General features: G+C 53.8%; 7 protein-coding genes across 11 annotated transcripts; 5 read left to right on the top strand and 2 right to left on the bottom strand.

Annotated features, from left to right (window-relative positions):
* Positions 1-664: 664 nt before the first annotated feature.
* On the top strand, positions 665-1995 carry PV07_02805. 3 transcript variants are annotated; one of them, XM_016389445.1, is made up of 3 exons: positions 665-774; positions 841-1239; positions 1309-1995. In XM_016389445.1, exons 2-3 carry the CDS (start codon positions 952-954, stop codon positions 1372-1374), a joined length of 354 nt encoding a protein of 117 aa, XP_016251347.1. In that variant the 5' UTR covers positions 665-774; positions 841-951; the 3' UTR covers positions 1375-1995. The 3 variants fall into 3 exon arrangements, with proteins under 3 accessions (XP_016251347.1, XP_016251346.1, XP_016251345.1); XM_016389444.1 differs by having other exon boundaries at positions 819-1239; XM_016389443.1 differs by having other exon boundaries at positions 665-1239.
* Positions 1996-5605, bottom strand: PV07_02804. 2 transcript variants are annotated; one of them, XM_016389442.1, is made up of 3 exons: positions 4967-5605; positions 4319-4773; positions 1996-4264 (listed from the first exon to the last, which is right to left on the bottom strand). In XM_016389442.1, the coding sequence occupies exons 2-3, from the start codon at positions 4408-4410 to the stop codon at positions 2695-2697; spliced, it is 1662 nt and encodes a 553-aa protein (XP_016251344.1). In that variant the 5' UTR covers positions 4411-4773; positions 4967-5605; the 3' UTR covers positions 1996-2694. The 2 variants fall into 2 exon arrangements, with proteins under 2 accessions (XP_016251344.1, XP_016251343.1); XM_016389441.1 differs by having other exon boundaries at positions 4319-5605.
* Positions 5606-6225: 620 nt separating this feature from the next.
* Positions 6226-7807, top strand: PV07_02803 (uncharacterized protein). Its single transcript, XM_016389440.1, has 2 exons — positions 6226-7485; positions 7545-7807. Exons 1-2 carry the CDS (start codon positions 7105-7107, stop codon positions 7605-7607), a joined length of 444 nt encoding a protein of 147 aa, XP_016251342.1. The 5' UTR covers positions 6226-7104; the 3' UTR covers positions 7608-7807.
* Positions 7808-8896: 1089 nt separating this feature from the next.
* PV07_02802 (uncharacterized protein) lies at positions 8897-10619 on the top strand. The gene has a single exon (XM_016389439.1). It carries the CDS (start codon positions 9589-9591, stop codon positions 10054-10056), a length of 468 nt encoding a protein of 155 aa, XP_016251341.1. The 5' UTR covers positions 8897-9588; the 3' UTR covers positions 10057-10619.
* A 257-nt stretch (positions 10620-10876) lies between these two features.
* On the top strand, positions 10877-13130 carry PV07_02801 (the record flags this gene model as incomplete). 2 transcript variants are annotated; one of them, XM_016389437.1, is made up of 3 exons in its annotated part: positions 11088-11201; positions 11370-12636; positions 12760-13130. In XM_016389437.1, the coding sequence occupies 3 exons, from the start codon at positions 11088-11090 to the stop codon at positions 12867-12869; spliced, it is 1491 nt and encodes a 496-aa protein (XP_016251339.1). In that variant the 3' UTR covers positions 12870-13130. The 2 variants fall into 2 exon arrangements, with proteins under 2 accessions (XP_016251340.1, XP_016251339.1); XM_016389438.1 differs by having other exon boundaries at positions 10877-11201; positions 11370-13130.
* PV07_02800 (uncharacterized protein) lies at positions 13047-16580 on the bottom strand. The gene has a single exon (XM_016389436.1). The coding sequence runs from the start codon at positions 16140-16142 to the stop codon at positions 13068-13070; it is 3075 nt and encodes a 1024-aa protein (XP_016251338.1). The 5' UTR covers positions 16143-16580; the 3' UTR covers positions 13047-13067.
* Positions 16581-16896: 316 nt separating this feature from the next.
* Positions 16897-17934, top strand: PV07_02799 (uncharacterized protein). The gene has a single exon (XM_016389435.1). It carries the CDS (start codon positions 16970-16972, stop codon positions 17684-17686), a length of 717 nt encoding a protein of 238 aa, XP_016251337.1. The 5' UTR covers positions 16897-16969; the 3' UTR covers positions 17687-17934.
* The last annotated feature ends 10 nt before the right edge of the window (positions 17935-17944 follow it).

Genomic DNA, 17944 nt, shown 5'->3' with positions numbered 1-17944 from the left:
ATTCCAAGGTACAAGGATCGACGGTATGCAACAGCCCAAGCAGCTGCAGGATTGCAGGGCCACGATGAAACACTTCGTGGTCACACATTGATGGTGCCTAGTCCCAGGGAGCTGGAAGGGTTGTGTATGTCCTACCACACTGGGCGCAGGCTGATCCTTTTTGCTCAAATATGGCACCTGTTGATATTGTACACAGGTCATCTCTTTCTTTCAGGTGATGTGCACCCGCTGAAGTGACATCCAAGAACGGAGTGTCCCTGCCTCTGCGCCACTGTGTCCTCGTGCTTCAGATAGCTTTGTCGGCGCTCTCGACGTCATTGGGCCAACTGAAAGCATTGGCACGCGCGACAAGTGTGGAGGCTCTGCGGTCGGGTCCGCTGCAGGATCGGATCTGATAGATGGATTGTAGGTAGGCTGGTGGGCATGTAGGTCAAGTTACGTAGTTGATGGAAGGTTCTGTGGGCACGGTGCCTGGGTGGTTGGCAATCTTTGCACGGGGGCAGAGCGTGACAAGAGGGGGTCACGCTACCTGGTCGACCGCACGCCAATTGCTGCCCCTGACGATTGTCCTTGTTAGCCATGGTGCTGGCCCAAGCACGTTGACGTCATCGCCATTAATTGCCTCTGATGCCATCTGGTGCCTCTTTCTATTTCACTCTGCAGCCTCACACGATCCCACCACCGCAGTTAAATTGTACTCTGTTCACGCCATAGACAAACTTCACTCTCACAATATTCCTGGTCTGAATCAAAACTTCCAATTATCTCCTCAAGGTCAGCTCCCCTGCATCTAGCACACCCCGTTTGACTGACAACAGTATCAATCCACCCCACCAATAGTGATCCTTCCAACAAGCTTCACTTCAGAAAGGTCGTGTGATCACGCAATCCCAACTTGAACAATATCTCTCAGCGTAAAAGCAACCCCAGCTACCACCATACGCCAACAACATGCCTCGCGGAGGAGCCGAAGTCACCAAAGTCTTTTACAAGGGCAGCACCGATGACTTCATTGTCTTCATCGAATCTCCCCAGGACCTCAAGGCATGGCAAGCCGACAAGTCGATCCCCCTCGCACAGGTGGTGAATAGCTTCAAGATCATGGTCACCCACAAGCATGGTGCGCAGGGTCAGATGGACGGAGCTAGTAAGGCCAGTCTGGAGAACGAGTTTGGCACGAGCAATGAAGATGAAGTCATCAAGAAAATCCTCACGGAGGGCCAGCCACAAACTGTGACGGTACGTCCCTTCCGGTTGCCTTGCTGTGGCATAGAAAACGAGTGTTTGCTGACTATGCGTTTCCTTCAGGCCGGTGAACGGGGAGGTGACCGCAACGAAAGCATGGGTCCCAGACAAGGACATCCTACTGCATAGAGCCCTGGGTCCAGCCCAGAGGTGAAGGTGTTCTGCTTGATCTGACTTTTGTCTCAACATGACACAGCCGAGCAAGTAGAGGAAGTAGTGATGAATGGAGCAGGTTCTGTCGCGGGATCATGGCGAGCTCAACGGAGAGCATATGAGTGGGTAACAAAAATGATGATACAGGATGGGGGGTTGAGATGATGAGAACCGCAGAAACGTGCGGCCAAAGAGCAGCTCAAACATCAAAGACCAAGCACCTCGTGACTGGTATATGTAGCTGCCAAAAATCAACAGATTCAAACAAAGTTGTGAGCTGCCGGAGAGAAATCCACTCAGACGCCTTACCGAGCACCTTTGCCACCTTTCTCGCGCTCTTAGACTGTATTGTGGTTCACAGCTTCGCACCATGCCGTGAGACAAGACACTGTTGGACACCAGACCAACATTTCGAACGTGAAGCAAATCCATGATCGCTAGCCATTCACGGGTGCTCCATGCCCAGCACGAGCCAGTCTCAGACCAGATGTACATGAATCCGAGGTACTTTGTTCGTACTACCAAAGCGGTACCCTGATGCACACCTAGGACCAAAAAAAAGAGGGAAGACGGAGAGGAAGAGGATCGAGTGGCGGGTCATGCTGAACAAGAAATCTTCATTGAATCCCCCCCCTTCAGCAAGCTAGGTGTTATTGCAGCTGTCTTTCTACAAAGTACCGAGTAGGCTGGGATATAATGTCTCCATCTCGCTCTTTGACGGATCGCTCTCTCGCGCGCTCCTCCCTCTCTCTCTCTCTCTCCTCTGAACCTCCCACTCAGTGTCGAGGGAAGGGGACCGACGGCTGTAAACCTGATAGTATACATACATGCATCCAGGCACGGAGCCCTGTCTGCCTGCCAAATTGCAGTGCTTCGGGGTTGATCCGTCTGGCCTGATGCTTCATTGCTGTCTCGCACACCCCCACGATGCATGCTGTGGTATCTCTGGCGTATCGTTGATCGCTTCAAAAAAACAAAAAGCTCCAGGTAAAAGAAAGACCTTCTGAATCTGTACATGACAACTCTTCCCATGAATCCCAAAACACCAAAGGACGGAAGAGGAAATGCGCGAGCAAGGGGGGGCTGGATGTGCTTGGCCCCCCCACTTCAAGGTGACGTCTTCACATGACTGCTGAAAAGCAAAGGTCCAAAACATGGCGCTGGCCATACTCTTTGGTTTTCCCCCTCCTTGCTCCAAAGAAAACGAGTTGCAACATCCCAAGGTCTTGCGGGGTGAACAAGCCCCGAAAGCCCAGAGCCAGTCTGAACCCTTCGAGACGTCTAGGTCGCAAGGCTTTAGAAATGCTCCTTCCAGAACCGGAATTTGACGAGATCGTTGCTCGTCGCTTTGCAGGCGGTTTTGATCTCTCTCGCCGCGGCGTTGGGTCCACAGAAGTAGACACCCACGGTGGCCTTCATTTGCGCCGTGATGGACGATTCCTTGCCCACGTCCAGATACGTTTGGTCCATGAGACCGTCCCTCATCGCGCCGAAAAGACGCTTGAAGTCGGGCCGGCCAAATTGTGTCTTCGTGCGTAGCGCGGTCAGCGGATCGACCGCATTGCCCACCGTGTTGAGGTAGATGTTTGCTGCCGTGTTGGCGTCGACGCGTTGCGTCAGGTATGTGTGGATGCGCAGGAACTCGGGGCCGCCAACACTCTCGGCGGCTTCGGCGGATTGTCGCTCGAGAGACGTGAGCAGCGTTTGGAACCACTCGAAGGACTCGACGGAGCGGGTGACCCAGAGGAATTCAACGCGCTTGAGACGTCTAGGTGGGTTAGGTCCAGCGCGGATGTTGTAGATGTGCTTGAGCACGGATGCCCATGGCGTGACGCCAATACCTGTGCCGATGAGCACAGCAATTTCATTGTCAAAGACGTCTTCGGCGGGTGCACCGTAAGGTCCATCAATGCGGATGGCAGGCATCTCTTGTCCCTGCTGCAACGCAATCTCATAGATACCCTCTTTGTCCAGGTCGTCAAATTGCTTCGCCTGGGCGGGGCCGCAACCCAATGCGTCTCCCACAGCTTTGGTCCAGTCACCCACCTGACGGACGTGCACCGAGATGTAGGGGTCAAATGGGCACGAGGTGATGGTGAAAGGGTGCCACTGTTGGCTCGACACGGCAGGGATATTGATGAACAGCCATTGACCCGCCTTGTACTTCATACTGGGTTTCTGGAACTGGATTTCCATGGCATCGTAAGGGTGGCGGACGACCTTGCTGATCTTGGTTTCCCGTCTTGCACGGACTTCGCGCCAGAGTCGCTCGATCAGGTAGAGGCCGCCAGACCAAAGCTCCCATCGCCAGCCCTCGTAGCCGAGGCAGTGAGCCCAAAATATCTTTCCAGCAAATGGGGAGAAGGGCTGGGCTGTGTCTCGTACGAAACAGCCCACAGCGTGTGTATACATGGCCAGAAGGAAGGGAATGAAGAGATGGTGGGTGTACCAGAAGGTCTCAAAAGACTGTTGTCGAATCCTCTGGTGGGCGGTAGTGTACATGAGCAACATACACAGCAGCATAATGTGACCGGTGATGCCACCAGCCTGAGCGTAATGAATCTGAATTGCCGTCTCGGGTCGGATCTGGTTCTTTTCGACGTTGAAGAAGTTGACGTAGTGGGCGGTAACATGCACGGTCGTGAACACCAGCAGGGCGTAGGCGCATTGTCTGTGGAACCATTGTGTTTCGTCAAGTGGCAACCACCTGAATTTTGGTCTCAGGAAACGCATGAAATTCCGGCACATGGGCAGCAAGATGAGCATGACATCCACAGAGAGGACAAGACCAGCTCCTCGCGATATCCATACCGAGAAGGTCAGAGTGTTGAGGCCGGCCAAACGTGGATCTTCTGCCTGCTTCCACCTGAAAAGGGTATTAGTCGTGGACAATATTGCTCATGCTGTTGGGGGCGCCTACCATCCAATGGCGAATATACCCCAGTGAAATCCCCACCATAGAATGTAAAAAACAATCTTGCTCGGAGCGAAATGAGACTTGAGGGTCGCCATGACTTGGGCTCGAGTGTAAATGATTTGAAAAGGAATGGGATATGATCTACTGATCAGATCGTTGGGGGGGGAGTGTTCCTGTCTTCCTCAAGGGCTATCTCGTCTGCATGTCTGAGGAGAGCCAAGAAAGGTATGTCGTGGCAACGTGGACGATATGCTGTGGATATGCTGAGGACCAAAAGAGCGTCGAATGAAGATTGCGAGTGACAGAAGATTAAGCTTACACCAAAGCCGCGAGTTGAGGCTTATGAGAAGACCGATCAGATAGGAGGTATAGGATAAAGCTGATGTCCGGAGACTGGCAACCCGAGATATGGTGTCTTGACTACCCGATCACACGGTAGATCATACGAGGGTTTGGTACTGATGGCAAATTGGTCGATTAGATTCGATATGGCCAAGGCTCCGCAGTGTCGCAGAGAGTAGCAATGGTGAAGCAGGAGTTCAAACAGGACAGTCTGGAGCAGTGGTGAGGATCGGAGAGGGGGAATACGACTGAATTAGTATGGCAGATGGGTGAGGGTTGAGGTCGAAACAGGCTGGGGGTGGAACCCACGCGATCTGGCACAAGACCTGTAACAGGAGTGGAAGGAGGTTTAGGAGACGGGATATTTGCGGCCTGTGCTCAAGGTATAGAAGTTTCCTTTGCGGCACATTGCGGTAGAGGAGAAGAGACAAAAGTCTGGAAAGAGATGTGATTGTGCCATAGAACGGGGTGTTGTACAGGACTAACGAAGCGGTTTCCCGTCCTCGTGGGATAATCGATAGAAGCCATCCAAGATTGATTTGATCAAAAAGTAAGTTGCGGGCGGTCGGTGAATTGGTGGAGCTCCAAGGAACATCCACCTGCATGAAACCCTGGTCATAGTCTCAAAGCGAGGCTGTCTGAATGGCACAAGATGGACCCTGGGGTCAGGCACCGGGAAACGGCGTCTTACCTGATCGAGGGGCCTGGGCGGTTATTGGGTGGCGAGGAAGAAAAGGTCAGGGAAACGGCCGCCGGAGACAAGATGAAGCTCGAGAGCCACTTGATGGTCGATGGGTGAGAAGTTGATCTGACAGGTGGGAAGAGGAGGTTGGGGACAAGAAACGTGGGCGAGCATGACCGCTGCGAGAGGCGTGGCATGATGAACTATCTGATAGAGCGGTGATGGCGGGATACCGTCACGCATATAGCTCAACACCGTCTCTCGAGCCCATCCAGAAAAGACCCGAAGCTGTAGAACCGAATGTGGGAAAAGCAGCAGTGAGAGCTGGGGATGGGAATCCCTGGGCAGGAATTTTGGCCCGAAAGAGAAAGGCGAGTGCCAGGTGCAAGTCAAGTGAGAGCAAAGTGAGAGCGAAAGTGAGAGAAAAGTGAGAAAAGTGAGAAAAGTGAAGCCGACCAGCGTATCAGGAAGCGTTTCGAAGCGCCCTGGAATGTGCCTGGAGAGGTTAGTGGCCGACAGTGGCCCCGGTGGCCCCCGGTGGCAACCGTAGAGCTGCTGGGCGTGCCTGGGACGAGGGATCAGCCTCCCCGGGCGCCCCTCTGACTGGCTGCTGCCCCCCTCGAATCACTCGCTTGGCTCCTTAGCGCCCGCCGCAGCTCCCGCATCACATCCATGTCGGTGCTTAATTCTGCCCCTCGATTCGCTGCTGCTCTCACCACCTCACATCAACACCTCGTTCCTTTCGCTGCAACAATGGGTTTGTTGGATTCCAGATCTCGACAGCGCCTTGCACCCTGCAGATGGTCTGCTGCTGTGACTTCTATTTTCAGGCGCTTAAACCCACCCGCCATCACCAAGTCACCGCGCTCCCCTCCGCACTGGGCAACCCGCTCCACGAATCATACAACCTCATGGCGAGGAATATCACCAGATCTGGCGGGTACGGGCCAGCACTATTGCTTGATTTTGTTTCCGATTGCTGCACTGCATCTAGGACTAAGTCAATAGCCCCATTGGTAGTCAACGGTCAAGGTAAACCTGGTTGGCTTTGGTCGGGTGCTCGGTAGATCGCGGTGAGCTCGCGGCCTCTTGACCAGAAGACAAGCACATCTTCCCACGAGCTGCTACATCTCTGAATGTTTCCATTGTTTCTTCATCTCAGCACTTCTTTTCAAGTGAGTAACACTGAGGACCGCGAGAAATCGGTGTGAATCCTACAACGTTGTCCCTTGTGGTGCTTGTGGTTCGAGTTGTCGCAAACTCCACACCTGTGACACTTTCTGTCTCCGAACCGCCTCAACCACTCTGCGGCGAGACGACATCTGCGACCAATCTCTTACGCGCCAACCCACCGACCTCAAGTACTCGGGCCTTCAGACACTGCCGGACCACCTCTTTCCAGACTCCTGATACTTCCCCCTCTGACTGCTGATCCCTCACCGTCGACCTGGTCAGACACTGCCAAACACACGCTGATACCGGCTGAACCCTCACCGAAATCACCTATTCCTCCCTGTCAAAGGGGAGGAAAGCATTGACCAAGCTTTGCTTGACCAAGACTCCTCATATACCTCGCCGACCCTGATGCTCCTTCGGTGATCTCCAGGCGCAGGTCGTCGTGTTCTGCGTGCTCATTTCTTTCGATCACTTTCCTGGACGACGACTTCCATTCTTTACTTTTCGGTCTTTTGGTTATTCGACCTTTTCAACCACAGACAGACCATCACGATATCTTTGAAACGCAAAGTCCTTTCTCCTCGACATCATGGGCAAACTCATCAAGAACCACTGGGCCCGTCTCATCGTCCTCACTGCCGCTGCATATCAAGTCCTCGCCAGCCTCGAGGGCTTCTTTTGGCCCAAGATCTTTTGGGACTTCCTTACCAAGAACCTCGACGGAGCTGTCAAACCCTTTCCCGTATTGCAGATCATCAATTTGATTCTGGCATTCATTGCCCTCGCTTGGGAATGGCCACTCGCTCCGGTGGTCAAGTTGATGCCGGGTCTCCATAGGAGCATGGAAGCAAGATTGGTGGTGTATCCCTTGTCTGCTCTGGCTGCAGTCATCATGTATCAATCAACAAATGCGGCATTATACTACATCATTGGAGTGGTTGTATATTTCTGGGCCTACTCAGAAGGCGAGGTAAGAGACTCGACCCCATTCACACCCGCCAGGAACTCGCTGACATTGTTACCTACCAGACTGTGTGTCCGGAACCTTGGACTGTCCCGAAGAGAGGCGGTGCCAGGACTGGCAAGGTATGAGGATATCAGACAGCTGTGCTGGCTTTTAAAAATGAAAAGTTGTCCCCATGTGTGGGACAACGGCGTTGGTTATGGTTACGGATCGCTCTGGATATCGAAGTCGACAAGGCCAGGCTCAAGGATTGGATGTGGCATGTACGCCAGCAACTGTAGATATTATGCCCGACATGGGAAATGAAACATCATGTTCACCAACTGTATGTTTAGATTCGTGGGTTGCTCTATTCACTAGGAATCATGTTGTCGTTTACAGGTCGAGAAGACAAAAGGGGTGAGGCTAGCTGCCTATAATATAGCGGCCGTACTACCTATGCGGCAAGCCTCATCAGGCCCCCCAAGCGCGTTCAAGTTCATTTCGCACCCAGATACGCCATCCGTGGGACTGAGATGTCGTGCATTAACTATGTAACTAGCCTGTGCTTTGGAGTGCTTCGCCCCTTCGGTTCTTGACGAGGCACTCTGAGGAGTTTGGCGAAGTCAATCGATCCTATATGGCTTGGTATGGACCGACGATCGGACAGGAGGCGAGAGGATGGCGCTTGGTCATTTCCCGTTGTCCCTCACCTGTTTGCAGCGACGGTCGACTGCTCCTCCAGAACCCAAGGCCTCTCGAGCTGTCTTACTACTCGTCCTCAGCAGACGGATCTACTATGGGTTCAATGGCGCCGTCAAAGCCCGAACTCTAGCAGATACTGATATCGGTCGTGTTCATCCTCTTGCCTCTTCCTCATTCCCCATGTTTTCCCTACAGGTGTGTGGCATGTGTCCTGCAAAATATCTTCCCCTCCAAGGACACATATTTCTTGTCCACCGAGGGCTCGAAGACAAGGAAGAGACGAGGATCGTTCGATAGGACGATTCGACATTGCAGTCGGTCATCAGAGGCCAGGTTTCCGTGTAGCGCAAAGAGGTTCGAGGTCTGAGACAGAGGAGCAGGTTGCTGGGGTCAGGACGCAGAGCAGGCAGATAACGGCATGATGGACATCGTCATCAGGAACGAGCGGGGGTTCGAAGCATGGAGGAAATATCACCTTTTCCAATGGAACGGGGAGGTTTCAGCGAGTCAATGGCATTGTCGGTATTGAAGCGATTGCAGCCCCTGAAGTAGAAAGTCAGTTCACGCGTGTTTGGTGTTGGGAGTTCATGACAATGGGTTGTTTACATGTCGACGCTGGGTGTTGAAGTGACTGCGCCCACATGGCAGCCAAGGATGTTTGTCAGCGGCCAGTCATTTCTGCACCATGTCAGACATCAACCATGCCTTTAAAATGCACCTGGAGCCTCGTATTATTGTGTCGACAGCCAAAGATACACAGATTCAAAAGCAGTCTAAGAGCGCAGAAGATCTCCCACCCGCAGATCCAAGAGACGCCAACCGACGGTGGCTTTGTCGCTGGTGGCTGAAACCACTTGGCGAGGGTTTGAAATCCAACAATGATCAACAGACGCCACAAAGCAGTCAGCCGGCATCATCGCCAGAGACGAACAGACCTTCCACTGCTTTCCTGCATCCGATGACCTTCTCGATGGCTCGCAACCACTGTTGCAGACTCTGTGCACGGCAAATGCAGACCTTGGAAACTCGCCTGCTCTGAAATTGCGTGCTATCGACGGTTCGTTGAGTTTGCAACACCAATTTCCTGGGACCCCTGTCGAGGACCACTTTGGGGTGGAACAAGCACACCACAGCACAAGCAATGAGCTGGTGAGTGGTGCGAGGCTCTGTCCTAGCTCGACTCGACGACACAAGGTTTGGTGGCTCTCCTTTATATCAGGTTTGTCGCCCGGCTATAGTTTCGTACCCTCTTCTTTTGTTTGTTTGTCACCATCGTTGTCTACACAGTCGCTCGTTTGTCCTTGTGTAAAAGCTCACGCTCCTTCGTTCCGCCCGTCAACTCCTCCTCTTCACTCATTGTCTACCTTTTGCTCGCGACCAAAACAAATCGATTGGAGTGTGCTCTGAATCTCGACCTATCCAACAATGAAGTCTTTCCTCGCCATTCCCGCGCTCTTCGCCCTCGGCGCCGTTGCCGACTCATGGGGGTTCACCTGGACGTTTTCCAATGAGCACAGTACCTGGACGTCGTGCACCTATGCCTCTGAGAACGCAACCACTACTAGCGTCGAAGTGTCTACGTCCAGCGGCCCCTGGTCCGAATGGACATCCACAACATCCTACACTGCGACCTACAGCTCTGGCGCTTCGACATGGGGCATTCCAACAGCTGTGAGCTACAGCGTGGCTTCCAACTTCACCAGCATGATCCCTGCGCCAACTGAAGCCACCAGCACGGTCGCGCTCACGACTTCTGCGCCCGTTACCTCCGTGGAGGCCTCGAAGACTTCTGCTGCCCCGTCTGCATTCACTGGTGCCGCCGTCCCTAATGTCAACGGAAAGATTGCGGGAATGGGTGCTGTCGCTATGGCTGGGTTGGCGTTGGTTCTGTAAACGAACCAGGAGGAAGGAAATTTGGACGGTAACTGCAAGGCAAAGATACCCGTGGAGTATGAACTCGGAAATGCTTCTTGGATGTGCATTTCATTATCACCGGCGCCGGATTGGTACACAACTATCGAGGTCATCGACGCAGGGGGCCGTCACCCAATGACAGGGCTTTATTTCCTGACATCACCCGACAAGGAACCTACGAAATGAACTTGTCCATGTCTTCCCATAAAATGCGTTTCAGCAACCATGCAGATGTGTTACGTGTATTTGTTGCAAGACCTATGTAATCAATTTCAGAACTGCGAGCTACCTATCCCGTGTGAGTTCCAGTCAAGTCTGGAGAGGCTTGCTACCCGCCGTTCTCGACCAAGTGACTGGAAACCCAGCATGTCACCACATGGACTCATAGTGAGACATTGAACACGGGATGTCGGCTCGCTGGGCACCACAAGGCGATATTGGTATCCATCGTCCCAAAGCCGTCACGGCTGGAGTGGTGGGGCGAGCAAATTAATAATAAACAAGCGAGACCTCCAAATAGATGCGATCGTCCAATAACCCAGGCCTAGCCTCGCTTTCGACCAGGTCCCGTACTCGTATGTTGAGGTCAGGCTCGATCACTCCAAGAGAAGGCTCCGCTGGAGTCGAGAACAACAAACAGGTGGAAAAGCTCAGCTGAGGTTCGAGCTGTCAGGCCTGCCGGCAGCCTTGTGTCATCTCACAATGCTGGGGTCACCGTGGGTGGCCTTGGCATCTTTCCGTCTATCAGTTTGCCCAAACAGGCACTTGGCTTCTCCATATTATTTCAGCTCTATGTACGGAGCAACTCGTATGATGTGCGCCCTGCGGTCTGGGCTGCTGACGCAGACGCACGACCTGGCCGGAGTAAAACGCTTCTCCCTTCCTTATCGACCATACGCAAAGTCGTCAAATGGAGGCGACCTTCAGTGTTGAAAACCAGGCTCTCCTATCCTACTTCTAAGCAATCCATTGCTATATCTCCCCAACGTCCACCAAAGAAAAGACAAACAATGGAGAGCGCCATTGTGCCTCAGGCGAAGGAGCTATCTGTCCTTGTCGTCGGCGCCGGAATCGCAGGCCTCTGCGCGGCGATCGCGCTCCGTCGAGCCGGACACAGAGTAAAGGTAAGAATTGCCCCCATTTCTTTCCCAGCGCCCGATACGAACAGGTGAAACCCCCAAAGAAAAAGAAAACCAAGAGCAGATGGAAACGGAAGGGGAGGAGGGAGGGAGCACGCGGACCTACTGAAAATGGGGAACTGCAACAAATTCATTCTTTTTATGCCTTTCTAGATCCTGGAACGGTCGGCGCTGCTCGACGAGATCGGCGCGGCCATCACGCTCGCGCCGCACGCGGTCAGGATCTTCCGGTCGTGGGGCCTGGACGGCGCCAGAGAGGCCGCGGCCAGGCTCATCCCGCGCCTGGGCCAGACGTTCATCGACAGCGCGACGCTGGCGGAGCTGGCGCCCACGGACCGCACCAACTTCGCGGCCGAGTACGGGGCGCCGTACCTGTTCGCGCACCGCGTCGACCTGCACGCCGCACTGCGGGCGTTGGCGACCGGTCCCGACGGGGCCGGGAGGCCCGCCGAGCTGCGCACGTCCTGCACCGCGGTGGACTACGACGCGGAGACCGGGCGGGTCAGGGTCGCCGAGACGACGACGGAGGACGGCTGGGAACCCGCGGTCGACCTCGTCGTCGCCGCCGACGGCGTGCACTCGAGGGCCGCCTCGCATGTGCTGCCGGGCGGCCACGAGGCTAACCCGCCGGCGGTGGCGCCGCGCGCGACCAACAGCACGGTGATCCGGTTCCTGATCCCGACGCGCGAGATCCTCGCGGATCCGCTCACGGCGCCGCTGCTCCAGCGGTACGGCGAGGGCCACTGCTCGTTCTACCTGCACGCGGACCGGCAGCGGTGGCTGGTGCGGTACCCGTGCCGGGCGAACACGCTGCAGAACTTTGGCATGTACGTGGAGCGGGCGCCGGCGCCGGGTGAGTCCGCCCAGCGGAGCCAGCAACAGCGCGTGTCGCCGGCCGACCTGCGCGCCGCCATGGCGGGATTCCACCCGGCGCTGCTCCGCCTCTGCGACATGGCTGGCGGCAGCGGCGGCGGCAGCAGCAGCAGCAGCAACACCATCCTACCGCTGTGGCGGTGTGCGGAGCGCGACCCCTTGCCCAACTGCCAGCGCGGCAAGCTCGTCGTCATCGGCGACGCGTCGCACCCCATGCTGCCGCATCGCGGGTTCGGCGCCGTCAACGCGATCGAGGACGCCGCGGCGCTGGGCGTGCTCTTTGAGGACTTTGCCGTCGGGGATCATACGGCCGCGAACACCACCGCTACAGCTACCGCTACCGCATCGACCGGGCACTCACAGCGGGACACAAAGTCGGCTCCCCCAGCGCCATTATCTGTCTCCGACCTGCTCGAAACGTTCCAGAAAGTCCGGCTGCCCCGCGCCTCCATCGCGCAGCTTTACTCGCAGGTCGAGACGAACAAGGACCCGACCATCGAACGGCGAGAAGAGGCCCTGAAGCTGCTGCCGGAGGACGAGTTGCCTAGTAAGCATACCGAATTCCTCACAGCATAACCTATCCCACACGTTTCCCCCTGCCCTTACACCTCCTCGTATCTCCACACCTCCCGCATCCAACACATATCGGTGGCTGATCCATTGAACACAGAAAATACAGACGAAGTCGTCCGCTGGGTCTTCAGTTATGATGTTGTCGAGGCAACTCGCCGAGCCAAGCAACGTTTACTCGAGACCAAGGGTGTGTCTCTACAGCAATGACTTCAAGCCGGGGTTCTCTCATTTCCACTGTCGTATCGCCACCACTGTATCCAGAAGCCATCAGGCCTCTTGCACTACTTGGCTGGCACGGAGTCACTCCTACCGAGAAGCGATGGAATCCAGAACTAATTTCAAGGATTGTAATTGAATGCACGTTCCTGATACCATACGTGCCATCGATGGTTAGCCTTATGTACGCTATTTACTTGAATACAACATGTGGCGAAGTCCGTCGGCGGACAGAACCTTCAATATCCCTAGCGGATTGCTCCATCTTTTTTTCCTGCCCGCCAGTCCTTCTTCCACAATCTCGGGCTTCTCTGGCACCTCCTTCACTTCAGCATAATATATCTCTGCTGGATCCTCTGGTCCTACCTCTGCTCCACCCGCATCCTGACTGATCTTCTGGCTCTTAGTTCCTCTCCTTGCCAGAGCATGGTGTCCTTGGGATATGGACAACTTTCTTGAGACACTGCTCCCTATCATCCGACTGACCACATTATCCATCGTATCGACCTCGGGTATCTCGCGCGACTTCGTTCTCGCCGGTGTCATCTCGTCCAGACTTTCTTTGCGTACTTCGAAGACAGGTGTCGCATGTTTCGTTCTGCTACGTCGACTCTCGTTCGACAGGTCGAACGACTTGCGGCTTGTAAGCGACAAACTTCCAGATCGTCTCGAAAACGGCGCATGAATAGAAGCCAGGCTCAGCTTTCGGACCAATGACCCTGCTGACGCTCTGATTATTTGACCACCGCGAGAGCCAATCATGCCTGGATACGGCAGTTTCTCCTTTGTCCATACATCACTCAAGCTGGATTCGAGCCTGGCCCGCTCCGACCGCTTTGGTGCCAGGACAACAACCCTGTTGGATGTCATATGTGACTGAGATCGGTTGATGGCCGAAGATGAAGGTTGGCGAAACTCGTGCAAGTCTTGCGGATTGTTTGTGTTTCGAATAATAACTTGGCAAACGTTGGTTCGATTTCCTACCGTGGCCGCTCTTTGGACCGAAGGATTCCTGGACAAGGTCGAACTTTGCTGACTGTACACCTGCCCAATAGATCTGAGGTTGAGGCTGATGCTCGAGGGAATCTGGTTCAACTGCTCCTCCATCCTTCTGCCGGGAGCATCCTTGTTCTGTAAGCCCCCTCTCCAAGCATTTTCCTCTATGGCTGAACAGGCACTCAGGATGAACTCATGCAGGTGGCCACCAATCTCGAAACAGATTTTCCACGTGTAAAGCGTCGAGTGACATTGAAGTCCTCGACCATCACTCGCCGACTCAATCCTGGTGTCTCGTAAATGTAAGAAAGCGATGACATCAAATTTCGGGGTGGCTCCTGCGGGCAACGCAATGATGAGACTGGTGTCAAACAACAGGCAGAGGGCGTAGCGACCGTCGACTCTATTATTCCTAGTCTGCCAAGTCACATGCAGAACGCCACTCAGTTGGATATTTCCCAGCATTCGAAGTTGCTCAGCTCGTAAAGATACCTGGTCGCAAATCAATCGTGTCTGAATTGACCATCGACGTTGAATCTGAGTTCGAGTTTCATGGTTATCCGTGGCTTTGTTGACTGTTTGAACAACTTCTCTTAAACACATCAAGATTGCTTCTAGATCGGCATGTGCACTAGGACAGTCGGCCACGTGTGTCTGCCTCAAAAGGTCTTCAAATAGGAGAGGGTATTTGGTCATGCGCTGAATCGGTTTGATAAGGAGATCACCAACCGTTAGACCTTTTCTTTCACTTTGGTGTTTGTGGTCGAGAGCAACAAGAGACCTTGCCAGTGATTCGATTCCTGACTCATAAGTTGACCAAAGCGTTGGAGAATGTCGTTGCAACTCGTGAGAGATGAGACTGTGATTGGCACAGTACTCTTCGTAAACCAAGAAATCACTGAGGAAATCCCTAAAAATGCCCGCCGCGTCAGCTACATCCCTTGGTTCTGCCCCACCTAAGTACGTCCGACTGCGTGACATTTCGGATGATTCCATCGAGCTGCGCGTTCGACGATGGCTGCGCCCGATTTTGGCAGCGACGCTGGACTCGAGGCTTCTCCACCGCTTGTGATATGGAGGCGATCCGAGATGCCGGGGAGAGGTTGTATCTGCCCACTTTCGTGCTGCAGCCTCATATGCGGCCTGGTGCAACCGCTCCAGGAGTCTCTCATGAACGGAAAGAAGATCGTGAACGTTCCTCAGGACAGATGACCTGACCCGACATGTGACCGTTATTGTCGCCAGAAGTGTCGAATATAAGTAGATTAGGGCCTTCAGATCAGCAATGTAGCTCTCTTCAGTGGTGATCAACTCGACAAGAATCTGCCTCCTTTTAATGGCTCTTCGAAAGGCGGCTTCGTCGACGGATGCTGATGTTGACGGTCGGTCGCTCTCCACCGAAAGCCTTGCATTAGAGCTGAAGATATAAGTACTGTCTGTTGACCGACCCATACGGAGCGAGCGAGGAACGAGGCTGAAACTTGCATTGCTTAGGCTCGCAGTTTTCATGGTGTGCACGAAGCCGGATGATGCGGTAGAGTGTCTCTTTCGGTGCAAACCCGAGTGCAGCCCTGCCTTCGATGTGTCGTCCGAGGTGTCTGCAAGGAATGGTGTCTCGATGAGAGATTGAGGAGTCTCATCCACGGCACTAAACCAGTCCCGAGTGTGTTCTCTTGGATGGGTACTCAGATCGCAGCGTTTTTCTTGTTCGGTGAAGCATGCCTCCGTGGACAACGACGTGCGAAGCCTGTTGTGTTCTCGATTCCCTGCGCCGATATCATGGTGCACGCCGTGTGTGCGCTTCTCCGCATTGTGCAGCTCTGCCAGCGGTTGGCGAGCCTGACTTGGACTAGCAAGATACCCCTGAGTAGGTCGGCTCGCGACGCGCACATCTGAGTGAGTAGGTTGAAGGGAACGCAATTTCGAGTCTTCGGCTATTGGCAGAGATTCATAGTGTTTTGAGTGTAGTTTGAGGCCGTTGGTTGACGAAAGCTCTGGACTTGGAAGCGGTATTCCGGGAAGGATGTTCTCGCTGCACGGCAGATCACGATCTCGTTTGTTTACCTGCACAGGAGCCGATGAAATGGAGAGGTTCGAAGCGGAAGAAGTTTGCGGATCCTGGTGAATGCAGAACGGCTTCAATGAGGTTGAGGAGAGGGTTGGACGAGATGGGTATGCTGTCCATGAGCCAGAAAAGATGTTCGCTCTGGTATCGAAATGTCTGCTGAATGGACTCGTAATGACGGACGGCAAAAGCTGAGCCGTCATGATTTATCAATAGGACATTAGCTAAACTCGCAAAAAGATAGGACCTCAACGATGGAAGACAAAATGAGAGCCAACGGTCAAAATTCCCATTTGAGGGACCAAACGACCAAAGTTGAAAGGGTGCCCAAAAGTTGAGTGATACGACATGGCAACATTCACAGGTCGAAGACGGCGGAAGGCAAAGAGGCTCTGAGTCGACTGGTTTCCAATCTGGCTGGCAAAGGAAGGTGGTGTCCGGCAGCCCTTGGGGAGAAGGAGCAAGACATTGGTGATAGAACGAGGTTGACACATTTCATCTGGGCCATTTTTGGTACAATGAATCCTCCTCCTACCTAGATACTTGTTTCCAAAGTCTGGCGGGCGGAAACGACATCAAAATGAGATTGTCTGTGGAACATGGGCGTCGGAGCCACCAAGCGTTTGACAGATGAACCAAACATGCTGCCGTTTGTGGCATCACAACCGAAATGCCTGCCGCGATTAGGCCAGTGGATGTAGTGGGTAGAAAGCAGAGTCATAAGTATGTAGCCTTTCGATGGCAAGGTAGGACTATCACAGAAGCATACCTCACAAGTGGCCAGGACCGTTGTCCAATGTCGACGCAACCGCAGGAGTTGCTTCTGGGAGAGTCGGGATGTTGGAGACGAGGCGACGGCGGCGTCCGGATAAACAACGGATAAATTCCGGAGAAACTCTGACGTCCTTCGACCCCCGCCGTTCGCATTTGGGGATTCTACGTGTTCAAGAAGTTGCCTGCGCTCCACATGTCGGTTGCCCGAACATTTGTATCTGCCTCACTTCTCTGAACCTACATGCATACTTGATGAATGACCATGGGACTTCCGATGGACCCGAACCTCGCCGATATTCATGTCCCGAGCGGACCTACCTCCATCCACCAGGCCGAGTCCTTTGAAGGTCTCACTTTACAGCAACTCATTGCACGCAAGGACAATCTCGAGGCAGAACTGAAGGCTTTAGGCGCGGTCCTCGATAGCCATGGGGTCACCATGCAGACAAGTCTGACCACATTTGATGGGTTCCCAAGATCAGATATTGATGTGGCCCAAGTACGAGTTACAAGAGCACGCATTGTCGTGCTCCGTAACGACTGGAAAGCTCTGATGGACAAAATCGAGAAGGGTCTCCATGAACATCACGCCAAGTACCAAGCCTCCGACGAATACAAGAACTCCTTGAATCAGTCCCAACAACAACCAGCACCTATTCCTGTACCAGACCAGACACCCTCAGCCCCCGAAACCCCGTTTGCAAAAGTGAATAGCGTCGAGCCGGGGAGTCCTGCACATGAAGCCGGCCTGAAGGCTGGCGACTTGATAAGGAGGTTTGGTGCCGCAATATGGTCTAATCACGAAAGATTACGCAAAGTTGGCGAAGTTGTGAGCCAAAACTTGGGTCGGCCGATCTTGGTTAAGGTCTCTCGTGGTACAGGATCAGGAGCACAAGAGCTGGACTTGAGGTTGACTCCAAGACAGAATTGGGGTGGAAGAGGCACGCTCGGATGTCACATTGTTCCCATATGAAATTCCCAGCTGGTGCCTCTGGGAGAAGCCGATGGGAGAATCCACACAGAAATGTGTTGTCAAATGGGCTTTGCAGTGGCTTGGTCAAGGCTTGTGCCATTTCAGCATGTGGATGAAATCCCGATTCCAAGATCTCGCCTCGCCACGAGAAACAGCCCGAATGATCTAGTCGAAGGCAGCTTGTGCCTGGATATGATCAACTTATTTCTTGTAACAATAGCTCTACCTGGGTTCGATGAATAGATGGATTTGGACTCA

Source organism: Cladophialophora immunda (assembly GCF_000835495.1).
Source record: "Cladophialophora immunda strain CBS 83496 unplaced genomic scaffold supercont1.2, whole genome shotgun sequence".
In the NCBI taxonomy this organism is placed as follows: Eukaryota; Fungi; Ascomycota; class Eurotiomycetes; order Chaetothyriales; family Herpotrichiellaceae; genus Cladophialophora; species Cladophialophora immunda.
The sequence above is the reverse complement of the archived record's forward strand: the minus strand, read 5'-3'. Positions and strand labels throughout refer to the sequence as shown.

Coding starts and splice junctions, on each gene's coding strand:
- PV07_02805 (XM_016389445.1), top strand. CDS start 952: ATGCCTCGCGGAGGAGCCGAAGTCACCAAAGTCTTTTACAAGGGCAGC. Junction 1,240..1,308: donor GCCAGCCACAAACTGTGACG/GTACGTCCCTTC, acceptor CGTTTCCTTCAG/GCCGGTGAACGGGGAGGTGA.
- PV07_02803 (XM_016389440.1), top strand. CDS start 7,105: ATGGGCAAACTCATCAAGAACCACTGGGCCCGTCTCATCGTCCTCACT. Junction 7,486..7,544: donor GGGCCTACTCAGAAGGCGAG/GTAAGAGACTCG, acceptor GTTACCTACCAG/ACTGTGTGTCCGGAACCTTG.
- PV07_02799 (XM_016389435.1), top strand. CDS start 16,970: ATGACCATGGGACTTCCGATGGACCCGAACCTCGCCGATATTCATGTC.
- PV07_02802 (XM_016389439.1), top strand. CDS start 9,589: ATGAAGTCTTTCCTCGCCATTCCCGCGCTCTTCGCCCTCGGCGCCGTT.
- PV07_02800 (XM_016389436.1), bottom strand. CDS start 16,142: ATGACGGCTCAGCTTTTGCCGTCCGTCATTACGAGTCCATTCAGCAGA.
- PV07_02804 (XM_016389441.1), bottom strand. CDS start 4,410: ATGGCGACCCTCAAGTCTCATTTCGCTCCGAGCAAGATTGTTTTTTAC. Junction 4,265..4,318: donor GGTATATTCGCCATTGGATG/GTAGGCGCCCCC, acceptor TACCCTTTTCAG/GTGGAAGCAGGCAGAAGATC.